The following is a 20,336-nucleotide window of genomic DNA, read 5'->3' as shown; positions in this document are numbered from 1 at the left end:
ATTATTGGTACAAGATTGCGTTTGATTTTTTTTAATAAATTAGTATGGATGAATTTGATTTTACTCTTGATTTTTTGTTTGACCAAAGAAGTTTGTCATTTCATTATAACAGTGTCACCAATACAATGTAGAAGAGGATAGAATTCTTGAGACTTTGTCAAAAAAAAGGATAGAATTCATCTGTTAAAATCCAATTCAAATTTATGAAATCTATTCATATCACTATCCTTAAAAATCTTCAATGAATTATTGCTTGAGCAGCACAAATTGAGTTGACTAGTGAAAAACACTTTTTAAAACAGGATTCTGATTATCAACCTTTTATCTTGTGTGATATAAACAAATCCAACAATTGAGACTAAGAAGACTTCCTTAAACATTAACAGCATCAGACCCGTTATTTTTATGCACCATTGCACATGGTGCATTATATTTATATATATCCACAGCATCTCCACATTCATTACATGCATATGCCATTGCATCCAAAACCATTATCAAATTATAACTTCCCTCATTAGTTCATAATTATGGCTCAATCTCTAGTATTCAAAGTGAAGAGGTGTGCCACTGAATTTGTAAGACCATCAAAACCAACACCTCATGAAATAAAATTACTTTCAGATATAGATGACCAAGAAGGATTACGTTATCAAACTCGTTTGATACAATTTTACAAGTATGATCCAAATATGGCAGGGAAAGACCCTGTTGATATTATTAGAAAAGCATTAGCAAAAACACTTGTGTTTTATTATCCATTTGCAGGTAGATTAAGGGAAGGTCCAAGTAGGAAACTTATGGTGGATTGTAATGATGAAGGTATTTTGTTTATTGAAGCTGATGCTGATGTTACTCTTGAACAATTTGGTGAAGATCTTCATCCTCCATTTCCTTGCATAGATGAGCTTCTTTATGATGTTCCTGGTTCTTCAGTTGTGCTTAACACTCCATTGCTGCTTATTCAGGTATAATATTGATCTTCTCATACTAGATATGTTATTGGAGGAATTTGAATTCTCTGTTGTCACAGTTCAGGGTATTGTTGGGTTAAGATCAGATGGTCTAACTTGCAAGTTCAATTTTTGTATGTTAAAAAAAATAATCAAAATCATCTGAATTGTCAGATCTTGATCCAACTATCCTAAATAAAATATAGATTGCGTGATTGTGAAAATCATTAAAATAGGGGATCTTAATTCTTATTGAAATGAGATCTATCCATATCCACTTGTGCTAGAAACAATATTTTATAGTTTTAGGATGCAATTTTTAATCTTCACCTTAAATAAATATATCTATCAATCTCTTTCTAAAAAATATATATTTTTATTTGTATCGTTTAGAGATTAGAGAAAGGGTTCTTTGTCATATCCATACTATTGCATGTTATAATCTGGAACTAACGTTTTTACTCTCCAGCAAGGCTGGAAAGATGTTCGGGTTCAACCCATACTTTTTTTTTGTATAATTTGACATGTAGTGATAGCCGAAATCCGTGACTATAGAGTTAATTGTCGTAGCTAAATCCTAAATGTCCTGAGGACATTGGCCGTACATTATTCTCAACGAATGACAACGAAAATGTGCTTGTACTATAAATTCTAAAAATAAAGAATTCATAAAAATAAACTAAATGCAGGGAAATGTAGTATTTGTGAATGTAGAAAATCTTAATTTGTTTAAAATATATTTATTGGGTGTGTTTGTTTCAAGTTATAATTTTTGATTCCCGGGAATAAAATAATAGGAATGTATATGTCTATGTTTGTTACAAGTTTACTAAATTATATTCCCGGGTATAAAATGTTCCTGGGAATAGAAAAAATTTCCCAAGGAAAAGGGTGGGAATAAAGTTCCCATGGAGATGGGAATAAATTCATAAATAGTTTACCTATTATAATCCCTATTTTTATGGTTCCTAGGAATATTATAAAGCTAACCAAACATATTTTGCCTAAATTCCTTGAAATAAAATTCCCATCTTTATATTCCAAGGAATGTTATTCCTAAGAATAAATTTGGTAAACTTAAAACAAACACACCCTTAATTTTGTAATTAGTTCCTTCTGATATACCACTTTAATAAAAGAAGAACTATATTTAAAGAAATATATATTAGTTCCATTTTTTTTTTCAGTTACAAACTTAACCCATCATTATTAATAGAAATAGCAATACAATTTGGCATCAACTCTAAAACTTCCTTAAAAAAAAAAAAAAAAAAAAAAACTCTAAAACTTGATGATTTTCCATCCGCCCTCGCTAACTCGTGAGCAACAACATTGCCTTGGCGGCTAGGGAACTCAACAACTAATATTAGACGAAATAATATCAAATTAGGACAAGTCTCGGGAAGAATTATTAAAACTATCTACTATTACTTTCGCATCAAGCTCAAAGATAATGTCATCCGATCCCATTTTTGTAATCCATTTTATATCTTGTAACAACTCATAAGTCTCACCTTCTTTTATCGACAACAATGGCAAAAGACACAAAGTTTTGACAATACCCACTCTATCACCTATAAAAGATGCATCAATATGGCATTTTAGTTTACCAATTTGAGAGCGTTGTTATGTCTTGCCCCATTCCCATTTGTCGAGGAACATAGCAGCATGTGGATATATCGTATCAATCTCATCCCATAACTTCATATTACGACTTTTTCAAAGGCTCCACGTCGATGAACATCACATACGTTGTTCCAAAGCCCTCCATTTTGCTTCGGCAATTGGACAAGTTACAAAAAATTTCATGCATTTTTCCCACAACGGATGCAATTATTAGGACAAAGTACCTTTCTTGTTAGAAGCTTCAATCTAGTTGGCAAACAATCTCAAAACATTCTCCACATGAAGTTCTTCACAACCGGAGGTGCTTCCAAGCTCCATACTAGCGACCAACCACCACCCATATTATTTGCAACAAGATGTACACTTAACTGTAAACATACATCTTCAATCTGGCCACCAACAAATTGAGTCTTCCTCAACCGAATCCAATAAAGGTGTATGAAAACCACTCTCAACCATTTAATAATCAATCATTCTCAAATAATTAAATAATCTACAAAATAACTCACTTGAGTTGACCTAGTGGTATTGACTTGAGACCTGAGAGTGTGTTTCTCCTCAAGGTGTCAGGTTCGATTCTCTCTAATATCAATTTAAGTGGGTTAGTTTAGCTTCTTCAAAAAAAAAAAAAAAATCTACAAAATATATAAACTTATATTTAACACATCCCATATTTATATATCCAGTAAAAAAAAACTCATATTTAAACACATTCAGAAGTGTTTGATTGTGACGCAATTTGAATTATTTTGTAACTTATGTAAAAGTTTAATCAAAGTAGGTTTTAAATTTATTGTAAGCATGTACCGTTAATTAAATATTTTTATACATTTATCCAACCATTTGTTATCGTGTAATGTTTTTTACGATATTTTAGCGTCATAAAAGATTCATTATAGTATGGTTTGATTGAATGTATATATGTTTAAACAAGTTTTATATTATTGGTGTATATCAATTAGTGTTAATAAATACATAATCATTTATCATAATGTAACTATAACCATATGCAGGTAACGCGTCTCAAGTGTGGTGGTTTCATATTTGCTCTTCGTCTAAACCATACAATTAGCGACTCATCAGGTTTATTTAAATTCTTAAGTGCCTTAGGAGAAATATCTCGCGGAATGAACGAACCTTCAATCTCACCGGTGTGGTGTAGAGAGCTTCTAAATGCAAGGAACCCACCAAGAATTACGTGTACTCATCACGAATATGAAGAAGTACCACGAAACAAAGGAACGGTCATTCCCTTAGACGACATGGTTCATCACACTTTCTTCTTTGGTCCCACCGAGGTAGCTGCAATTCGTTCTCTCCTTCCGGTTCATCCACTACAACAACACACCGACTTTGAAATCATCTCTGCATTTTGTTGGCGTTGTCGTACAATAGCATTACAACTAGATACTAACGAAGAAGTTCGTTTCATCTGCGTAGTTGATGGACGTAGTAAATCAGTTAACCTACAATTACCGAAAGGTTACTATGGTAACGCTTTAGCAAATTCAGCTATGGTAACAACCGCGGGAAAACTTATTGAAAATCCATTGGCGTACGCGTTGAATTTAGTTAAGAAAGCAAAAGCTAATGTCACCCAAGAGTACATGCATTCGATTGCGGATTTAATGGTTATCAAGGGTCGACCTCACTTTAATGTAGTAAAATCCTATCTTGTTTCTGACGTGACACGCGGCGGGTTTGAGAAGGTTGATTATGGTTGGGGGAAACCCATCTATGGAGGACCAGCTAGAGGAGCAGATGGTGATATTCCTGGTCTTGCTAGCTTTCATATACCTTTCAAAAATGCTAAAGGAGAGGAAGGTTTGGTTATACCATTTTATTTTCCAAATCAAGTCATGGAGAGGTTTGTTAAAGAAATGGATAGTGTGCTTAAGAGTAACACTAACAAGCCTACTAAGTGTGATAAAAAATCCGGTATCATTGTTTCTTCATTGTAGTCCTTTAAAAAGTGTTTGAACTTTTAATTTCCATGAAAAAATTGATCTTGGTTAAAACAACATCATGGTCAATTTTAGTTTTTTTTTATAGCAATTTGAAGTTTTAGATATGTCTTCCTGAACCTTTTTTTTTTTTTGTATTGAATTAGTCATTTATTTAAATGTGACAAACTTTCCTTGTTAGTTCTATTAGAAATTTTTGTACATAGTCATTGAATGAATAGTGATACATTAGAAAAATGTTTTCCCCATTCTGCACCACAATTATACAGTCATTCAAAAAAATTCCACAAAAAAAGCAATCTGCATCAACACAATACAACCTGTAGCCACAAATAGATCTTCCAACCGTGCCACAGAAAAACACACAACAGCTAGAAAAAATACACACCAGCCTCCATTTACTAGATACACAATTAGCCAACGAGCCTGGGCATTTGGCTGCTGCTGGGCATCGACCAAGGAAGGACTTTTGTCTTGCTGCTGTTGTGATCTATTGGTTTTGACATTTGCCGCAATCTAGTTGATCATTAGTTTATGTGCGCGATCAACCATCTGTGCACACATTTCATTCTCGTTTTGCCAGAGTTTAATATTGTGATGCTTCGAGAGACTCCATATAATAGTCATCATCTTATGGCGTAGATCAGCAGCAAGACTCTGAAGGAAGGAAAATATAGCATCTGTCACCAAACCATTGGTAGAGACTACATGAGAAACGACCTCCCAAAGACCAGCCAAGTGCCAAACTTGCACAACTAAAGGAAAAGAGAAACAAACATGGGAAAGGTCGTCCATAGGATGGTCATAACTAACACAAGAAATAGAGAACTGAACTCCTTTATCTTGAAATCTAATTCGCATAGGCAGGCAACCACAACACATTCTCCAAATTAGATTTTTAATTTTTGGTGGCACCTTTAATTTTCAGATGTCCGACCAGTAGCCCAGTTTACTCATATGTGAAGTATTCACGGTTCCTCCACACAGACGGTAAGAGCTCTTCATGTAATACAACCCATCCTACTCGACCTTCGAAACCAATCGGTCATACTACACTTGAGCAACCAAATGAGTCCTGAGAATATCCGAAGCAATATCGGTACTAAACATTTGTTGCACCAGCGCTGAATTCCAGCTCTATGACCTAAACTCCATTAAATTTGCGACCTTGAAATTTTGAACAAAATTTGCCCCCTGAATACTACTGTTAATACATCTATCATCCTTAAGCCACGGTGCATCCAAAATAGGAATGGAGGCCCCTATACGAATACACCATCGATATCTTGTTTTCACAAAGAACCTAGCACGAAGAATACATTGCCAAACATAATTCAGGTTGTGTCCGAAATTCGTCGCAAGATAACTGCATGATGGGAATGACGTGCTTTAAAAATGTAAGAGATGAGTGAATGATGCTTGATCTCTAACTCCCACCCTTGCTGCCAAATATATCGAAGTTAAAAAACGTTAAATATTTGAAACCCTTTCCACCGTGATCCCACCAAAACGTGTTCATCATCCTCTCGATGAAAATCTTCTCCCCCATCCCCTAATAAACTCCTTTTGGATTTTGACCACTTTCTTCCGCACCTTCACTAACATCTTCAAAAAAGATAAATAGTAGTAGATTGGTAGAGAATTGAACACCAAATTTAAGAGAACAATTCGATTACCAAGACTAATGTATTTATTCCCTTAAGAATGTGATTTGAGGGTCAATTAGTCTAACAAAGGTTCACAAGTAGAGATTTTTTTTACTGAATCAAGAGTGAGGAAGACATCAAGGAGCCGCTGGACATCCCGACTAGGTCGGAACCCCCAGAGAACTCCAATCCTCTACCGCCCACCCATATATTATATATATAGAAAAGAGGGAAAAATTTGTACAAGAGGGGGGCCAGACCAAACCCTCGATAGAAAGCAAAAATTACAAAAAACAAAAATTTGGTAACCCTGACCAGTCCCTAAAGAAATCCCCCCGAACAACTCGGGCGTAATGTCCCACCATATCGTGTCTGTAACATGTGACCATGACTAGCTAATCATTGGTTCAGCAATAAATATGAGAATAGGCTTATGAGTTATGAGTATTACCTATACCTCGAATATTCCAAAATAAAATCTTCATTGAAATGATTTTCGTAACGGACCCTTGGAGCGGGTTTAATAACCTTTTTTCTTATTCTGGTTGCTCTTGGAAACAACAGCAGTGAACTCCTCCTCATCAACATCTTTATAAACTACTAGGGCCTATTGAATGACCTCCAAGTCGTTGGTAATGATAGGATATCGATGCGGAATGACAATAGCAAAAGGGTGTGACTGAATGGCAGGAGAGTTACCTGCCGCCGCAACTAGCACGACACCTGAATCCACTTGCACATTCCCCTCCTCAAGTTGTTGAACGTCGACCGTAAGGGGGACATAAACCTCATGAAGCTACAACACCAGGTCTAAAACTGAGGTACTCTCTACATCATTGGAACGAATAACATCATCAATAACATTCTCAATAGCCAAATGATAAGTGAAGGCATACTTGTCACTATGCGCATGTATGCTTGAATCATGGGGCAACGCTTCTGGACAAGTTTATGATTGTGCAACGTATGTGTCAACGGGGGCAACAACCGTGGGGGAGACGCGCTGCTTAGGTGGTGGACCAGTCACCGTAATCGGTGTCGTAATTTCTGAAGCCGATTTTGCAAAACCTAAAAAAGACCCAACGTGATGTTTAGGTGACTATTCTAATGATGGAGCTGGTGTCGTAACTTCAGAATTAACGACCAATTTATCAAAAGTCACATATTACCCAACACCAAGTGGATTTTCACGTGCCTGTCACTTTTTTGTTTGAGCTTTCTGTTGTGCTATAGCCTGATTCCCCTTGTCCTGCACCTTCTAAGTATTATCTTTGTCCATGTTCAACCAACGACAGTTCGTGACCGAGTGTCCAAGAATCTGACAATGTGAGTAGAATTCAGGGAGCCATTCGTACTCCACCTCAATAGGGAAAACAAACCCTTCCCTCTCCACCATGATCTCAAAAAAAAACAGACGAGAGAAGTCTATATCACAATCAGAGAGACACTTAGGATTTTCTACCACTAGTAAACCCAATAACGAAACGGAACACTCCCTTCACTACAATTCATATAATTGCTCGCCATTGCCATAAAGTCCCTAGACACATTAATCCCCACCACAAAACTTTTGAAAAAATTAACTTTTAGACTCAACACCATTTCAAACCCGCTCAACAATGCCTTCAATGTTCAAAGATTATCCACCATTGCCTCCCCAATACAAACGGTATCATTGATGACAGGTCATCTTACGTTATTCTTAGCATGTTTTTCACTCAATTTCAATAGGTTTTAGCAGCAAAAAGGAGGACTATTAGGACGACTGCATAAGATTTTGAGACTTTTGTAATGTTTTCTATATTTCAGTCAGTAATTCTAGTTTTCCCGAAACATAGCAATTTTATGGGATTTTTGAAGTAATTCACGAAGAAATCATGCAAATCGGAAAATCAAGAACATATGAAGAATTGTCAAAACTTTGGGAAGACCAAGAATGTATATTCAAGAGGCCTCATGAGACTTTACATAGGGATGAATTTTGTTCCCAAGTTCCTAGGAAAATTATTTGAAGACAAAGACCTAACAACGACATAAATCGGAGAAATTGGGCCTAAGAAGGAGCAACCATACACCTAGGGCATGGCCACAATGCACTGCATGCCCCTAGGGCATGGGCATGCTATATGTGTCCCAAGCATGTTAAAGCTGAGGAGTGCAGGCGTAATTTTATTCTTTTTCCTGAGTTTAGCCCGCGTTTTTAGCCCAAACTCAGTTAGAAATCTCCACTATAAATATTAGCCTTCCTCATTCAAAATTTCTCGTTCAAAACTATGGCAGTTCGAGAGGAAGGCAACTTTGGAGCTTCGGGATAATATATCTTCTCCTTGATTTTCTGGTATTGATTATGGCAAGTGTACCAGTCGTTTTCATCAAGTAATAAAGTAGTAAGTAGAGTATCGTATCCACAAGAATTGTCCTTTCGTCCGAAAAATTCTAGATACTTATTTTTGTAAGTTTGACAAGAAAAAAGTAGTTGCAATTTTTATATGTTTGCATCAGAGCAAATTTACCTGTTTTTGGTTGCAGAAAAGTGATCAGCAGTTAGGATTCTTCGAATCCCCTCTATATATTTATTGTTGGATAATACATAATTTAAATGTCGTGTTTATTTATCTCTTGGTGACTATAGAAGTAATAAGGTCGTTGGGAGTTTCCTAAATAAGTAGGGCACCACCTGACCCAATGGGCATCATTCACTAGGTACCTAATTAGGCATTTCCCTCGATGGCTAACTGCACTTGCTGATCGCACGGTAATCCTTACAGGCGGGGTCTTGCTAATTCAAAGGTAATTGAAACATAAACTTAAATTGACTTTCCAGTGTTTCTCAAGGCAATGAAGGCCAAGGTTCTCTTAGGTCTTCCCATCTATGAATCTTAGGACACTCATAGCACACTCTCTCTAAACTTACTTAGTAGTTCTTCAAAAGGGCAGCCCTAATCTACGTCTACCTTACTAAGGGTTTCAAGAGAATGGTCTTACTAGGTTATAACTTTAAGTCGGACAGCTAGGTGCTTGTTTCCCTAATTACTAACCAGTTAATTCCTAGCTTTGGTAACGCACCACACGACCCAATGGGTATCATCCACTAGGTACCTACGTCTAGGGTCAACAATTTCTATGGTATCTTTGGCTAATTAATAATCACTTACTTCCTAGATAGATAGTTATCAGTAAATGGATATAAATATCAAAATATAAGCATCCGATTAATGATCGCAATATTAGGTCCTGTCACAACCTAAGTACCTAATCTAGGGTTGCACCTCTCACAGAAATAAAGACTATAATCTAATAAAACTCTATAATTGGCAAAAGCATAAATAAAATAAAGAACGACAAATCATCCAACAAAAATATACAGAGTTTCATCTTAGAACTCTAACCTAAAAAGATTTAGTTAAACATGGTAACAAAAAACAAATTGTTAAAGATAAAAACATGGGATGCATGACTGATGCCCTAGGCGCACGGTTTATTAACTTGCCTCGGTACTTTGAGAACATAATTCCTCTCATTTGTAAGTCTTATGAGGCCTCTTGAATCTTTATTCTTGTCTCTTGAATCTTCACAATTCTACGGTTGTTCCTGATTTGCTGATTTGCATGATTTATTCGTGAATTACTTCAAAACCCCCCTCAAATTGATATGTTTCGGGAAAATTAGAATTATAGACTCAAATATAGAAAACATTACAAAAGTCCCGAAATCATAGGCAATCGTTCTAATACCCCTAAAATTACTTCTATTTAATATAATATATCGTTTATTTTATTTATTCTTTTGTTCACTATTAAGTTCCTGATTTAGGTATTTATTTGAATGTAGTGTAACCTTAGATTAGGTACTTAGGTTGTGACAAAACCGAACATTGCAACTACTATCTTGTTGCTTATATCTTGATATTTATAGCATTATACTAGTAATTATCTGTCTAGGAAGTAGGTGATTATTAACTAACGAAAGATACGAAAGAGAGTTGTCCCTAGTTGTAGGTATTTAGGAGGTGACATTACTAAGACTGAGTGGTGCTTTACCGAACCTAGGATGTAACTAGTTAGTAATTAGGGAAACAAGCGTCTCCGGGAAATAAGACTTTATCGAACCATTCTATTGAACTCTATGAGATAGGGTTGCCCGTTTATAGAACTACTAGGAGAGTAGAGAGGGTGTGCTATGAGTGTTCTAAGATTCATAGATGGGTCGACCTATGAGAACTTTGGCCTTCATTGCCTTGGGAAACACTGGAACGCCAATTTAAGTTTATGTTTCAATTACCTTTGAATTAACAAGACCCCACACGTAAGAATCACCGCGCGATCAGAAGGTGCATTTAGCCATTGGATGGTTAAACCTAGATCAACCGAGATAGTATAGACCCCATACATAAGGATCACCGTGCGATCAGCAGGTGCAGCTTGACAACCGACTAGGTTAGAACGTCCCAACGGCCTTATCACTTGTATAGTCTACCTGAGATAAATAAACGCGACATGTATGTTACTCAATATCCATTAATATAAACAGGGAACATTGCTTACTTTTCTTCAACCAAAACAAGTAAACTTGATATGTTGTAAACAAATAAAAATTGCAACCCTTCTAACCTTTTTCTTTTTTATATCGTCAACTTACAAAAATAAATAACGCGATATGTTTGGACGAAACGACAATCCCTGTGGATATGATACTCTAATTATCACATTATTACTTGGTAAATGATTTGGTACACTTGCCATATCCGACCATCAATCATCCACATATTGATGGAAGTTTAATCCCTTGAATCAATTAAGCCTAACCGCATTTCGCATCCACTTGTTAAAACCCTCTGCCACCAACATAAAACAAAACTGAAGCTAGGTAATCTCCTTTATTAAGCTCTCTTTGGATATTGATCTCTTCCATTGGTGTTCAATTAACAAAAATAGACAAACACACGCCTTCATCCATGTTACCCACTTTTGACACAACCCAACTCTACCCATCATATATTCCAAAAAATTCCAATCTACCAAATAATAAGCCTTCTGGAAACCTACCTTAAGAATCAACACTTGACATTTTGTTTGTTTCGCAAAATCCACAATTTCATTCACCACCATCACATCATCCATTAAATTACGCCTATTTAAAAATGCTGATTGGGATGTAGAATTATTGTTTCCATTGCTACATCCAACCTCCTTGCTATCACCTTTGAAAGGAGTTTATAAAGTGTATCCAACAAGTAAATTGGACAGTAATCCTTCAAAGCCAATGACGAAGACACTTTCAGAATCAAAGTCACAAAATAATCTAGAAAACCCCTTGGAATTACTTCATCGATGTGGAATTGGTCAAACATAATATACACCTCATATTTTATAAGACGCCAAAAATCCTTCACAAAAGAAAAATAAAAATCATCCAGACCCGGGTGTTTGTTCCCATCACTATCCTTCACCACCAATTCAATATCCTCTAAAGCGAACTACACAGATAAAACTAAATTCACCTCCTTCAACACCTTCTCAAAAGGCACACCATCCAATTTTGGATGGTCCCAATTTGGGGATGAAACATGATTAGTAAAGTGTTCCACCAACTCTTTTATCACCTCACATGGAGATTGCACCCACACATCATTCACCTTAATTGTCTTAATATCATTTCTACTAGACCTCATCTTGACTCATCTATGAAAATATTTGTATTCCCATCACCTTCCTTCGACCACTTTGATCTTGATCGTTGAATAGATGTTGTCTTTTTTATCTATAAAATCCTCCATAGATCCATAAACATCTCTTTCCACCTTTGGTCCTCGAAATCATTAAGAGTATCCACCTCCCCTTTCTCGTCGAGTGTTTTAATCTCATCCACCAACCGATAAACCTATCCACCATATTATTCCTTAGGTCAATATTTCAAACAAATTTTCAGTCCATTCAACTTTTCTTTCAAAACAAAAATCATCTAACCACTCACATTTTGATTCCTTCAACTCTCCTTCACAACCTCACTTAAACTCATATTTTTCCAACCAATAGTTATTGAAACTAAAGGCTTAGGACCCAATCCAAACCCTCCTCCTTTAGCACCAGCATACAATGATTTGACACATCCGAGCGAAGAATTCAACACCAATACTTCCACTACTCTAAAATGAGACTATATCAATCATAATCATCGTGATACCATTCAGATGATACAGAGTGAAACGGCGCCTCAAAACATACAACTCTTCCAACTCTAATTCACTAAGAAAAAATTTATCTCGAGCTCTCTTAACTTAATTCCAGATAACGATTTTGTTCCTTATCTTTTTTTCACTATTTTGCCTTTTTGATCAATTTGCATACCAATTTTTAAGATTCAAAATCTATGATTTTATTTTGATATGATCAATTAGTGCACAAATATATGATTATTCATTCATGTTTTCATATGAAATTTAGATTTGATACTTGTAATTTAAACGCAAATGAATTAAAAAAATGATATGAAAAGAAATAAGATAAACGACAAAATCACCAACAACAAAAAAGATAAAAGACAAATACAATTTTATTATGTAAAATTAAGTTAAAGAACGACAAATATAATTTTATTTTATAAATATTATAACGACAATAACACATCACATATTTCAAGATTAAACTGATTGTTTACCACATCACTGTGAACTTAACGCATTTAATAATAACATTACATAATATATGCAATGGTTCATGTTCGAACTCTAACCATTAAATTTATTCATCTTTAAAAAATAAATTTTTAACTAAAAAAATAATGATTGTTTACTCCCGACAAAAAGATATGATTGTTTATCCCTACAAAAAATTTAGCCACTAGGACATCACATGTATGAAAATGGAAAAGCTTCTTTCAAAAAAAATGTATGAAAGTGGGAAAACTGCACCCTCCCTGCGGTCCTACTATTTTTAGTTGGTCTCGGTGTTTTACTTGCACCAAACGTCAATATGTCGTTTCCGGATCCATATATTTTTGTCTTTTGAACAATGGCATGGCATATACATGATACAACTACTTTTGACATTAATAAATAATTCTTCTAATAAAAAATACTAGTGGCCAGAAAAACTTTATTATAAGATGTCGGAAAAAAATTTATATTTTAAAAATATTAACTGAAATAAATCAAACAACATCTTACATATTAATATTTGTATTTATATAACAGTTAAAAAATATGATCAAAGTAAACTATATGAATAATACACATTGTAAAATTACGATAAATATTTTAAAACAAAGGAGCATAAATAAAATTCAAAACGAAAATTATATTTAGCCAAAACTGAGTAGTAGTGACTAGGAATATTCTTCAGTGACTTTCAATGGTTGTTGAGAATAGTAGTATTTCTTTTGCACAATGCGTATATCCATCATACAATAATGACCATTGACCTCTAATTAAAATATAAAGATATGTTCATATAAGTATAATTTAGTTGACAAAGATATGCATTATTATATGTATGATTTGAGATTCGAACCTCGGACATCCAATTTATTCACCTTAAAAATTATAAATTTTAGCTAATAGATTACTTAAAAAAATAATATAAAGATACATAATTAATCTCCCAAAAGCTATTGACAGATTATTTTAACATTAGAGACATTAAAAATTTTACCTTAGAGACATTAGAGATATAAAGATACATAATTGACCTCGCAAAAGCTATTGATCTCAGTAATATTTGGAAAACTTAACTTTTGTTCCTTCAATATCGACTGCACAAAGATAAAATCAATTTATATACATATTACAGGGACTAATTGCATGTTTCAACATGAACAAAGTTTACAAGGACTTTAAAAACAAGGATTGAAAGAGAAAAGTTGTATGTATTTGCAATGGTTTTAAAAAAAATACAGGTTTGGTGACTAACAACAAAAAGTTGTATATTTATATAGATAAAAAATACATTTAAACATATAACATAAGATAAAAAAATAAATTATTATTTTAGTGAATCATCAGTGTCTATAAAGATTATTTAATCATTTTCCACTTTTTTTATATATATTTTCATGATATTCCTTTTTTTACACTCATTTTTTAAATCTTTCTAGTCATTTTTTTTTTATCATATCACTAGTTTACAGATCTTTTCCTTCTTTCCAAAAAAAAATGAAACTTTTACTTTACTTAGTAATTTTAGATGGCTAAATTGCATTTTTGGTCACTTAACTATTTAGGTAGTATCGTTTTGTTCCCTTAATTAAAATTCGATTTATTTTGGTCTCTTAAATTCTCCCTGTTACACATTTTGGTCATTTCCGTTAATTTTAATTCAAAAACGTTAGGTTTTCTTCATCTTCTTCTCCTCCTTTTCATCTTCATATCATCTCCAACAACAAGAATCCCAGAAAAAATTCAGAAGAAAATGAAGAAAACCTAACGTTTTTGAATTAAAACTAACGAAAAGGACCAAAATGTGTAACAGAGATAAGTTAAGGGAGCAAAATAAATCGAATTTTAATTAAAGAAGCAAAACAATACTACCTAAATAATTAAGGGAACAAAAATACAATTTAGCCTTTTTAATCAATGTTTTGATTATGAATTTGTCATTGACCAATGACCAGGACAGTGGCAGTCAAAGTCAAGTCATCGCCTAAGCTTCCGAGAAATTCATATAGGAGTACCACTCACAAGTGGAAGAGGAACTCACGGATTATGATGTTTCTTTACTCCCAAAGTCTCAACTTTGCTTGAGTTATACTTCTAGGCAATTTCTCAAAGCTCAATACACAATTTTTGAAAATATTCATTGATATAGATTGAACAAAACTTTTATACACTAAGACCATTCCATTAGTGGAATCTATCACTATTAGAGGGAATATTTTTTACTAGTACTTAAGGTACAACCTCCGATTATTATTATAAGCAAAACTTTGCATTTAAATTTATTCATTAAATGATATGTATAGTTTATAATAAAGACCACATAAATCATTTAATGAATGAATCTAAAATACAAAGTTTTGCTTAATATTAAAAATGAAATGTAATGATACAGAGTTATTGATAGATGAGTGATAGATTTCGTTTAAGAGATTTGTGTAAGATATTGAATTTGAGGGATTGAGTATTTATTAGTTACTACTATTAGAAAATTATAAATAAGTTATATGTACATATGAGATCCATTTAAATAAAAAAATATGAGTTTCTCAGTTGGGGATGCTATAACCTTTGTTTTAATATATTAATAAAAAATATGATTAAAGTAAATTATGTGAATGGTCAAATTACAACATGAATTTAAGATTTAAAGAAGTATTGATTTTAGAAATAAGAGATGAGTTTTATATACTAAAATATTTTTATTAATTGTATTAATATATGGAGTGTAGTTAGGTGTGTTGGAATACAATACAAAATTTTAGTGGAACAAGTCAAATATTGCAAATAAAATATTGAACAATTTGTTGAAGAGAGTATTAGTCCAAAAAAGAAAAACGACGAAGAGAGTAGGCATTTTAAGACTGTGTTCCATTAAAATATGCATATGTGTTATTTTAGAAGTGGATCCTCTCAGTTTACTAAATAATTTCAATAAAAGAAAGATATTATAAGTATAATAATATTTATTGGTTGTATTTTTCCCTCTTCTGTTTGAACTATCTTGGAGAGGAACCCGAGCTTTGTTTTTGTTTAAAACTACACTAAATACAGACAAAAATGTGATTTTTTTTTTGAATAAAGAAGGTCAAAGTCTAAAAAAAAAAAAAACTACACAACCATGCTAACACTTTTAGACATGCGAGTCCCGCACATGTCATCAAAGATGAGATTTTGGAGCTATTAAGATGGAACCACAAGAATTCTTACATCATACAAATTCAAGTTGAGATTAAAGCTAGCTAGCCAGGTAACACATCAGTTTCCTTCATGTCAGATGTGCTTAAAAATAACATGTTATTGTAACTTTAAGAGGTCTTAGATACGACGAACCAAAATAAGGGTGTTTCCATTAAGCTTACAGCTCTCGGTTAACATACCAATCAAAAACTAAGAGTCATTTTCCACTAAGGAAATGCTAACGAGTGCCTCCGAATCACTCTTTAAGGATTATAAGTAGTACATATTTATGAAAATGTGTATATTCAATGCATTGAAAATCGAAATATTTGATTTTTTAAACAAATAATTGATTATTTTAGAATGCTTAAAGAATATCTCGGGACACTAGTCAACAAGACCTTTTTCACTATAAGATTTATATATTTTTAACGTTTCGTCACTTGCATCCATATATACATTCCCCACATTTCAGCATAAATGTCGTCACAAGCTCCAATCTTTTAAGTATATCCTTGACCATCCGGATCCCCATAAAGGGTAATCATGGTTGGTGCACTAAATATAAACAAAGTCTCACTAAGTTAAAATGAGACAAATAATATACATCCCCTCCAGTCATATTATAAGCAAAATTTAACTTTTTAGATATATTGTATAATTAATGTATCTAGTCTGTATTATAGACTGGATACAATAATTATTCAATATATTCAAAAAATAAAATTTTGTCTATAATAATGATCGGATAGAGTATTGACTAAGAATTAAGTACTACACACTTTAAAAAACAAAACTACTAATATAATAAGAAATACAATAAACAATAATAAAATATATTTAATGGTAGTTTTAAAATAATATTAATGATTTTATTTGGATTTTGAGTGATCAATTTTGAATTACATAAAATCAATACCCAATCCAATGGAGGTTCAACCCTATAGATTTGGTTCGACTTAGATCCAAATATGAAAAGAAAAGAAAAAAAACTAATAATTTTAAGATTGTTGACACATTTTAAAAGGGTGAAAAACACATGTAAATGACTGAAGCTCTCTCATCTATTATTACTCTCAATCTCTAAAAAAAATTCAAATCTCTCTAAAAAACTCAATCAAATTTATTCAACAAAATCACAAGTAAGTAAGTAATCATAATGCTATTAATTTATATTTTGTTGTTATAAATGTTTTTATTTTTTATTTTTTGAATAGATTTACATGTTATAATTCATTTTTAGAGCAGATGTAAGTTGATTAATTTAATTAAAATGTTTGCATGATGTTTATGTTATAGTTTTAAATTTTAGGGTTATTTTTAATTTTGTTGTTTTCTATTTTTTTTTTAATTTTAGTTTTTGAGTAGATTTACAAGTAAGAGTATATGATTTATTTTAAGAGTAGATATAAGTTGATTTATTTTAAAGTTTATGCACCTTCCAACTACAACATTTTAAAGTTGATTATGTTATAGTTATCATCTTTAGTGTTTATGTATAATTTGCACTCAAAGTGTTGATGAGATGTTTGAATGATTTTTTCATAGATTTTATAATTTTTTATGGTGTAGGTAGGTTTGAAACAATGACCGATTTGTTCAGTGTTTGCATACGCTTCAACAGTGGAAATCCTTAGATGTTCAAGGTTCGGTACATCAATGTCACGTTAAAAGGTCTCAAGGATCAACTGGAAGAAATCAACCAGGACTCAACTCCGGAGACACAAGGAGGGTGAAATACATTTGGTATGAACGTCCAACGTTGGACAACGGGAGAATATCGTTCAGTCGGCTAGAATTAAAGAACGACGACGATGTGAGGAGCATGTTCTCGATTTTTTTGGCGCAAAACATGGTTTCGGTTATCAATATGTTTGTCATGTTGCAGAGATCAATTGAAGATGTTCTCAACAGTTTGATTCTGCCAGAAGATCGTGATTAGGTAGGGAATGCACCTTCCAACTACAAGAATTGTGTTACCTCTAAAATGAGATAATTCAAACTTGCTAAACGACAGTTCCCAAACATTCACCAAAAGTTCTATTCTTCCTTTCAAAAGATTAAATTCTTGTTAGTTTGCTTCAATACCATCATCTAAACCAAACTAACAAGAATTTAATCTTTTGAAAGGAACAATAGAACTTCCGTGTGAATGCATGAGAGCTGTTGTTTAGCAGGTTTGAATTTACCCCATTTCAGAGGCAACACACTTGTTGTGCAACATATATCTACTCGAATGTAATGTAATCATAGGACATATTTAGGAACTTTATGCATGTAATGTAATGTAATTTAATCGAAATTATTCAATACGCTACTTTATTCAAAATTATTCAATACGAGACTTTAATCGAAATTATTCAGTACGCAACTTTATTCAACATTATTCAATACACGTCTTTAATCAAAATTATTCAATACCATACTTTATTCAACATTATTCAATACACGACTTTAATCGAAATTATTCAATACGCAACTTTATTCAAAATTATTCAATACGCGACTTTATTCAAAGTACCATAATGTAAACCAAAATGTGCGCGGTATATAAAAAAACATAAAAAAAAAATCCAAAACAATTAGATATTACAATCCATTACATTCAATCATCTTCCTCGTCACACAAGTCAATTGGGTTATCCTCGATATTCCTTGGGGCACCTGCTTTTGGTTGAGAACCAAAATATCATGTCCTCCCGCTCCTCCTCAGCCTGGTCTGATTATACATCTACAACAATATCAACAAAACCTAATTACTTGACAATTTAACCAAAACTTATAACAATTCTAAATCCTACAACAATTCATCAAAACTTAATTATGTGACAATTTAACCAAAACTTCTAACAATTCGACAACAATATTTCATAACAATTCTACAACAATTCATCAAAACGTAAACCTAAACTAACATCTAATAATAAAATCAACAAAACCTAATTATGTGACAATTTAACCAAAAACTTCTAACAATTCTACAACAATATTTCCTAACAATTCTAACAATTTTACAACAATTCATCAAAACCTAAACGTAAACTATCATAAAATCATAAATTCAACAAAACTTAATGATGTCACAATTTAAACAAAAAAAGTAACAAATCAATCACAAAACAGAAATGTAATAGGATGATATCAACTTACTTGATTTTGTGCTTGAAATTGGCTTGGAATGACTTAACCTTGTAAACAATTGCACCTCTTGATCTTCAATCCGCAACAATGGAGTTTTGGAAACTCCTAGGTTCTGTTCTATTCTTATAAGAGAGCCTCGACAGTTAATTGTGATGGAATCCTAGACACTTAACTGCTGTTGGTTTCACAATTCATTGACAATTAACCGCCGCCGGGGCTTTTCAGTCATTTAATGATGTTTTTCAGCCTTTTAAAATGTGTCAACAACAATTTCCTAATTTTAATTGGTTTTGATTGGATCTTTAATTTTACCAGATCATTAATTTGATTAGGGCTGGAAATGAGCCGAGTCGAATCGAACATGTTTGAACTCGACTCGACTCGTTAAGAATTGGCTCGGTCCGAACCTCGGTTCGAGCTTGACACGAACTTTTTTTTCAGCCCGAGTTCGGCTCGTTTAAAGTTCAGAAACAGTTTGGTTCGGCTCGTTAGGTTCATTTCGTTTGTTCAAAGCACATAACTTTATATATGGAATTTATACCAATTTTTAATGGACTGGATGAGACTATTATTACACATAGTAATTAACATCGGTATGCAACCACCAAATCGAATTTTGCCTTCTTGTGCCATATGTTTCTCTTATTATATATATGATCAATTATCTATAAATAGCTCAAGTTCAGCTCAATTAGTTCACGAACTTAATTTTTAGATCAAGTTCGGCTCATTTGGTTCATAAACCAAGTTCAATTGTCAAATCGAATTGCGAACTTTAATCGAATTAATCCTAAATTTGATTCATATATCCCTACTTGCTATAGCATGAAGTTATTATCGTAAAAATATTACTCCACCAAATCTAAATCTATCACCTTTCTTCAAATCTAATTCGAACTTTATTCCATCATATTGTGAAAGACAAACCATTTATGCTAAATGAGTGGATTTTATTTGTGTAATCATTGATTTGTAATTTTTAAGTTCTATAAATTTTATGGGCCCACCTTTATAAACTCTTTATTTCAGAGGTAGATAGGAGTATACAAAGACAGTGTGAATAGCTGGAATAAATTATATATTGAGAAATATAACTATTTTGTGAAACTTTTATGACAATTTTCTCTCATATTTATATTATATTTTTAATTTCTCTTTCCATAACTTTGATTTTTAT

The 20,336-nt window shown here is 32.9% G+C and overlaps 1 protein-coding gene across 1 annotated transcript; it reads left to right on the top strand.

Moving 5' to 3' along the window:
• Positions 1-236: 236 nt before the first annotated feature.
• Positions 237-4,711, top strand: LOC25482871 (benzyl alcohol O-benzoyltransferase). Its single transcript, XM_013611481.3, has 2 exons — positions 237-968; positions 3,593-4,711. Exons 1-2 carry the CDS (start codon positions 531-533, stop codon positions 4,538-4,540), a joined length of 1,386 nt encoding a protein of 461 aa, XP_013466935.1. The 5' UTR covers positions 237-530; the 3' UTR covers positions 4,541-4,711.
• Positions 4,712-20,336: the final 15,625 nt, after the last annotated feature.

The sequence above is a fragment of the Medicago truncatula genome, chromosome 1, assembly GCF_003473485.1.
Source record: "Medicago truncatula cultivar Jemalong A17 chromosome 1, MtrunA17r5.0-ANR, whole genome shotgun sequence".
Taxonomy (NCBI): Eukaryota; Viridiplantae; Streptophyta; class Magnoliopsida; order Fabales; family Fabaceae; genus Medicago; species Medicago truncatula.
This window is presented reverse-complemented; position numbering and strand designations above follow the sequence as displayed.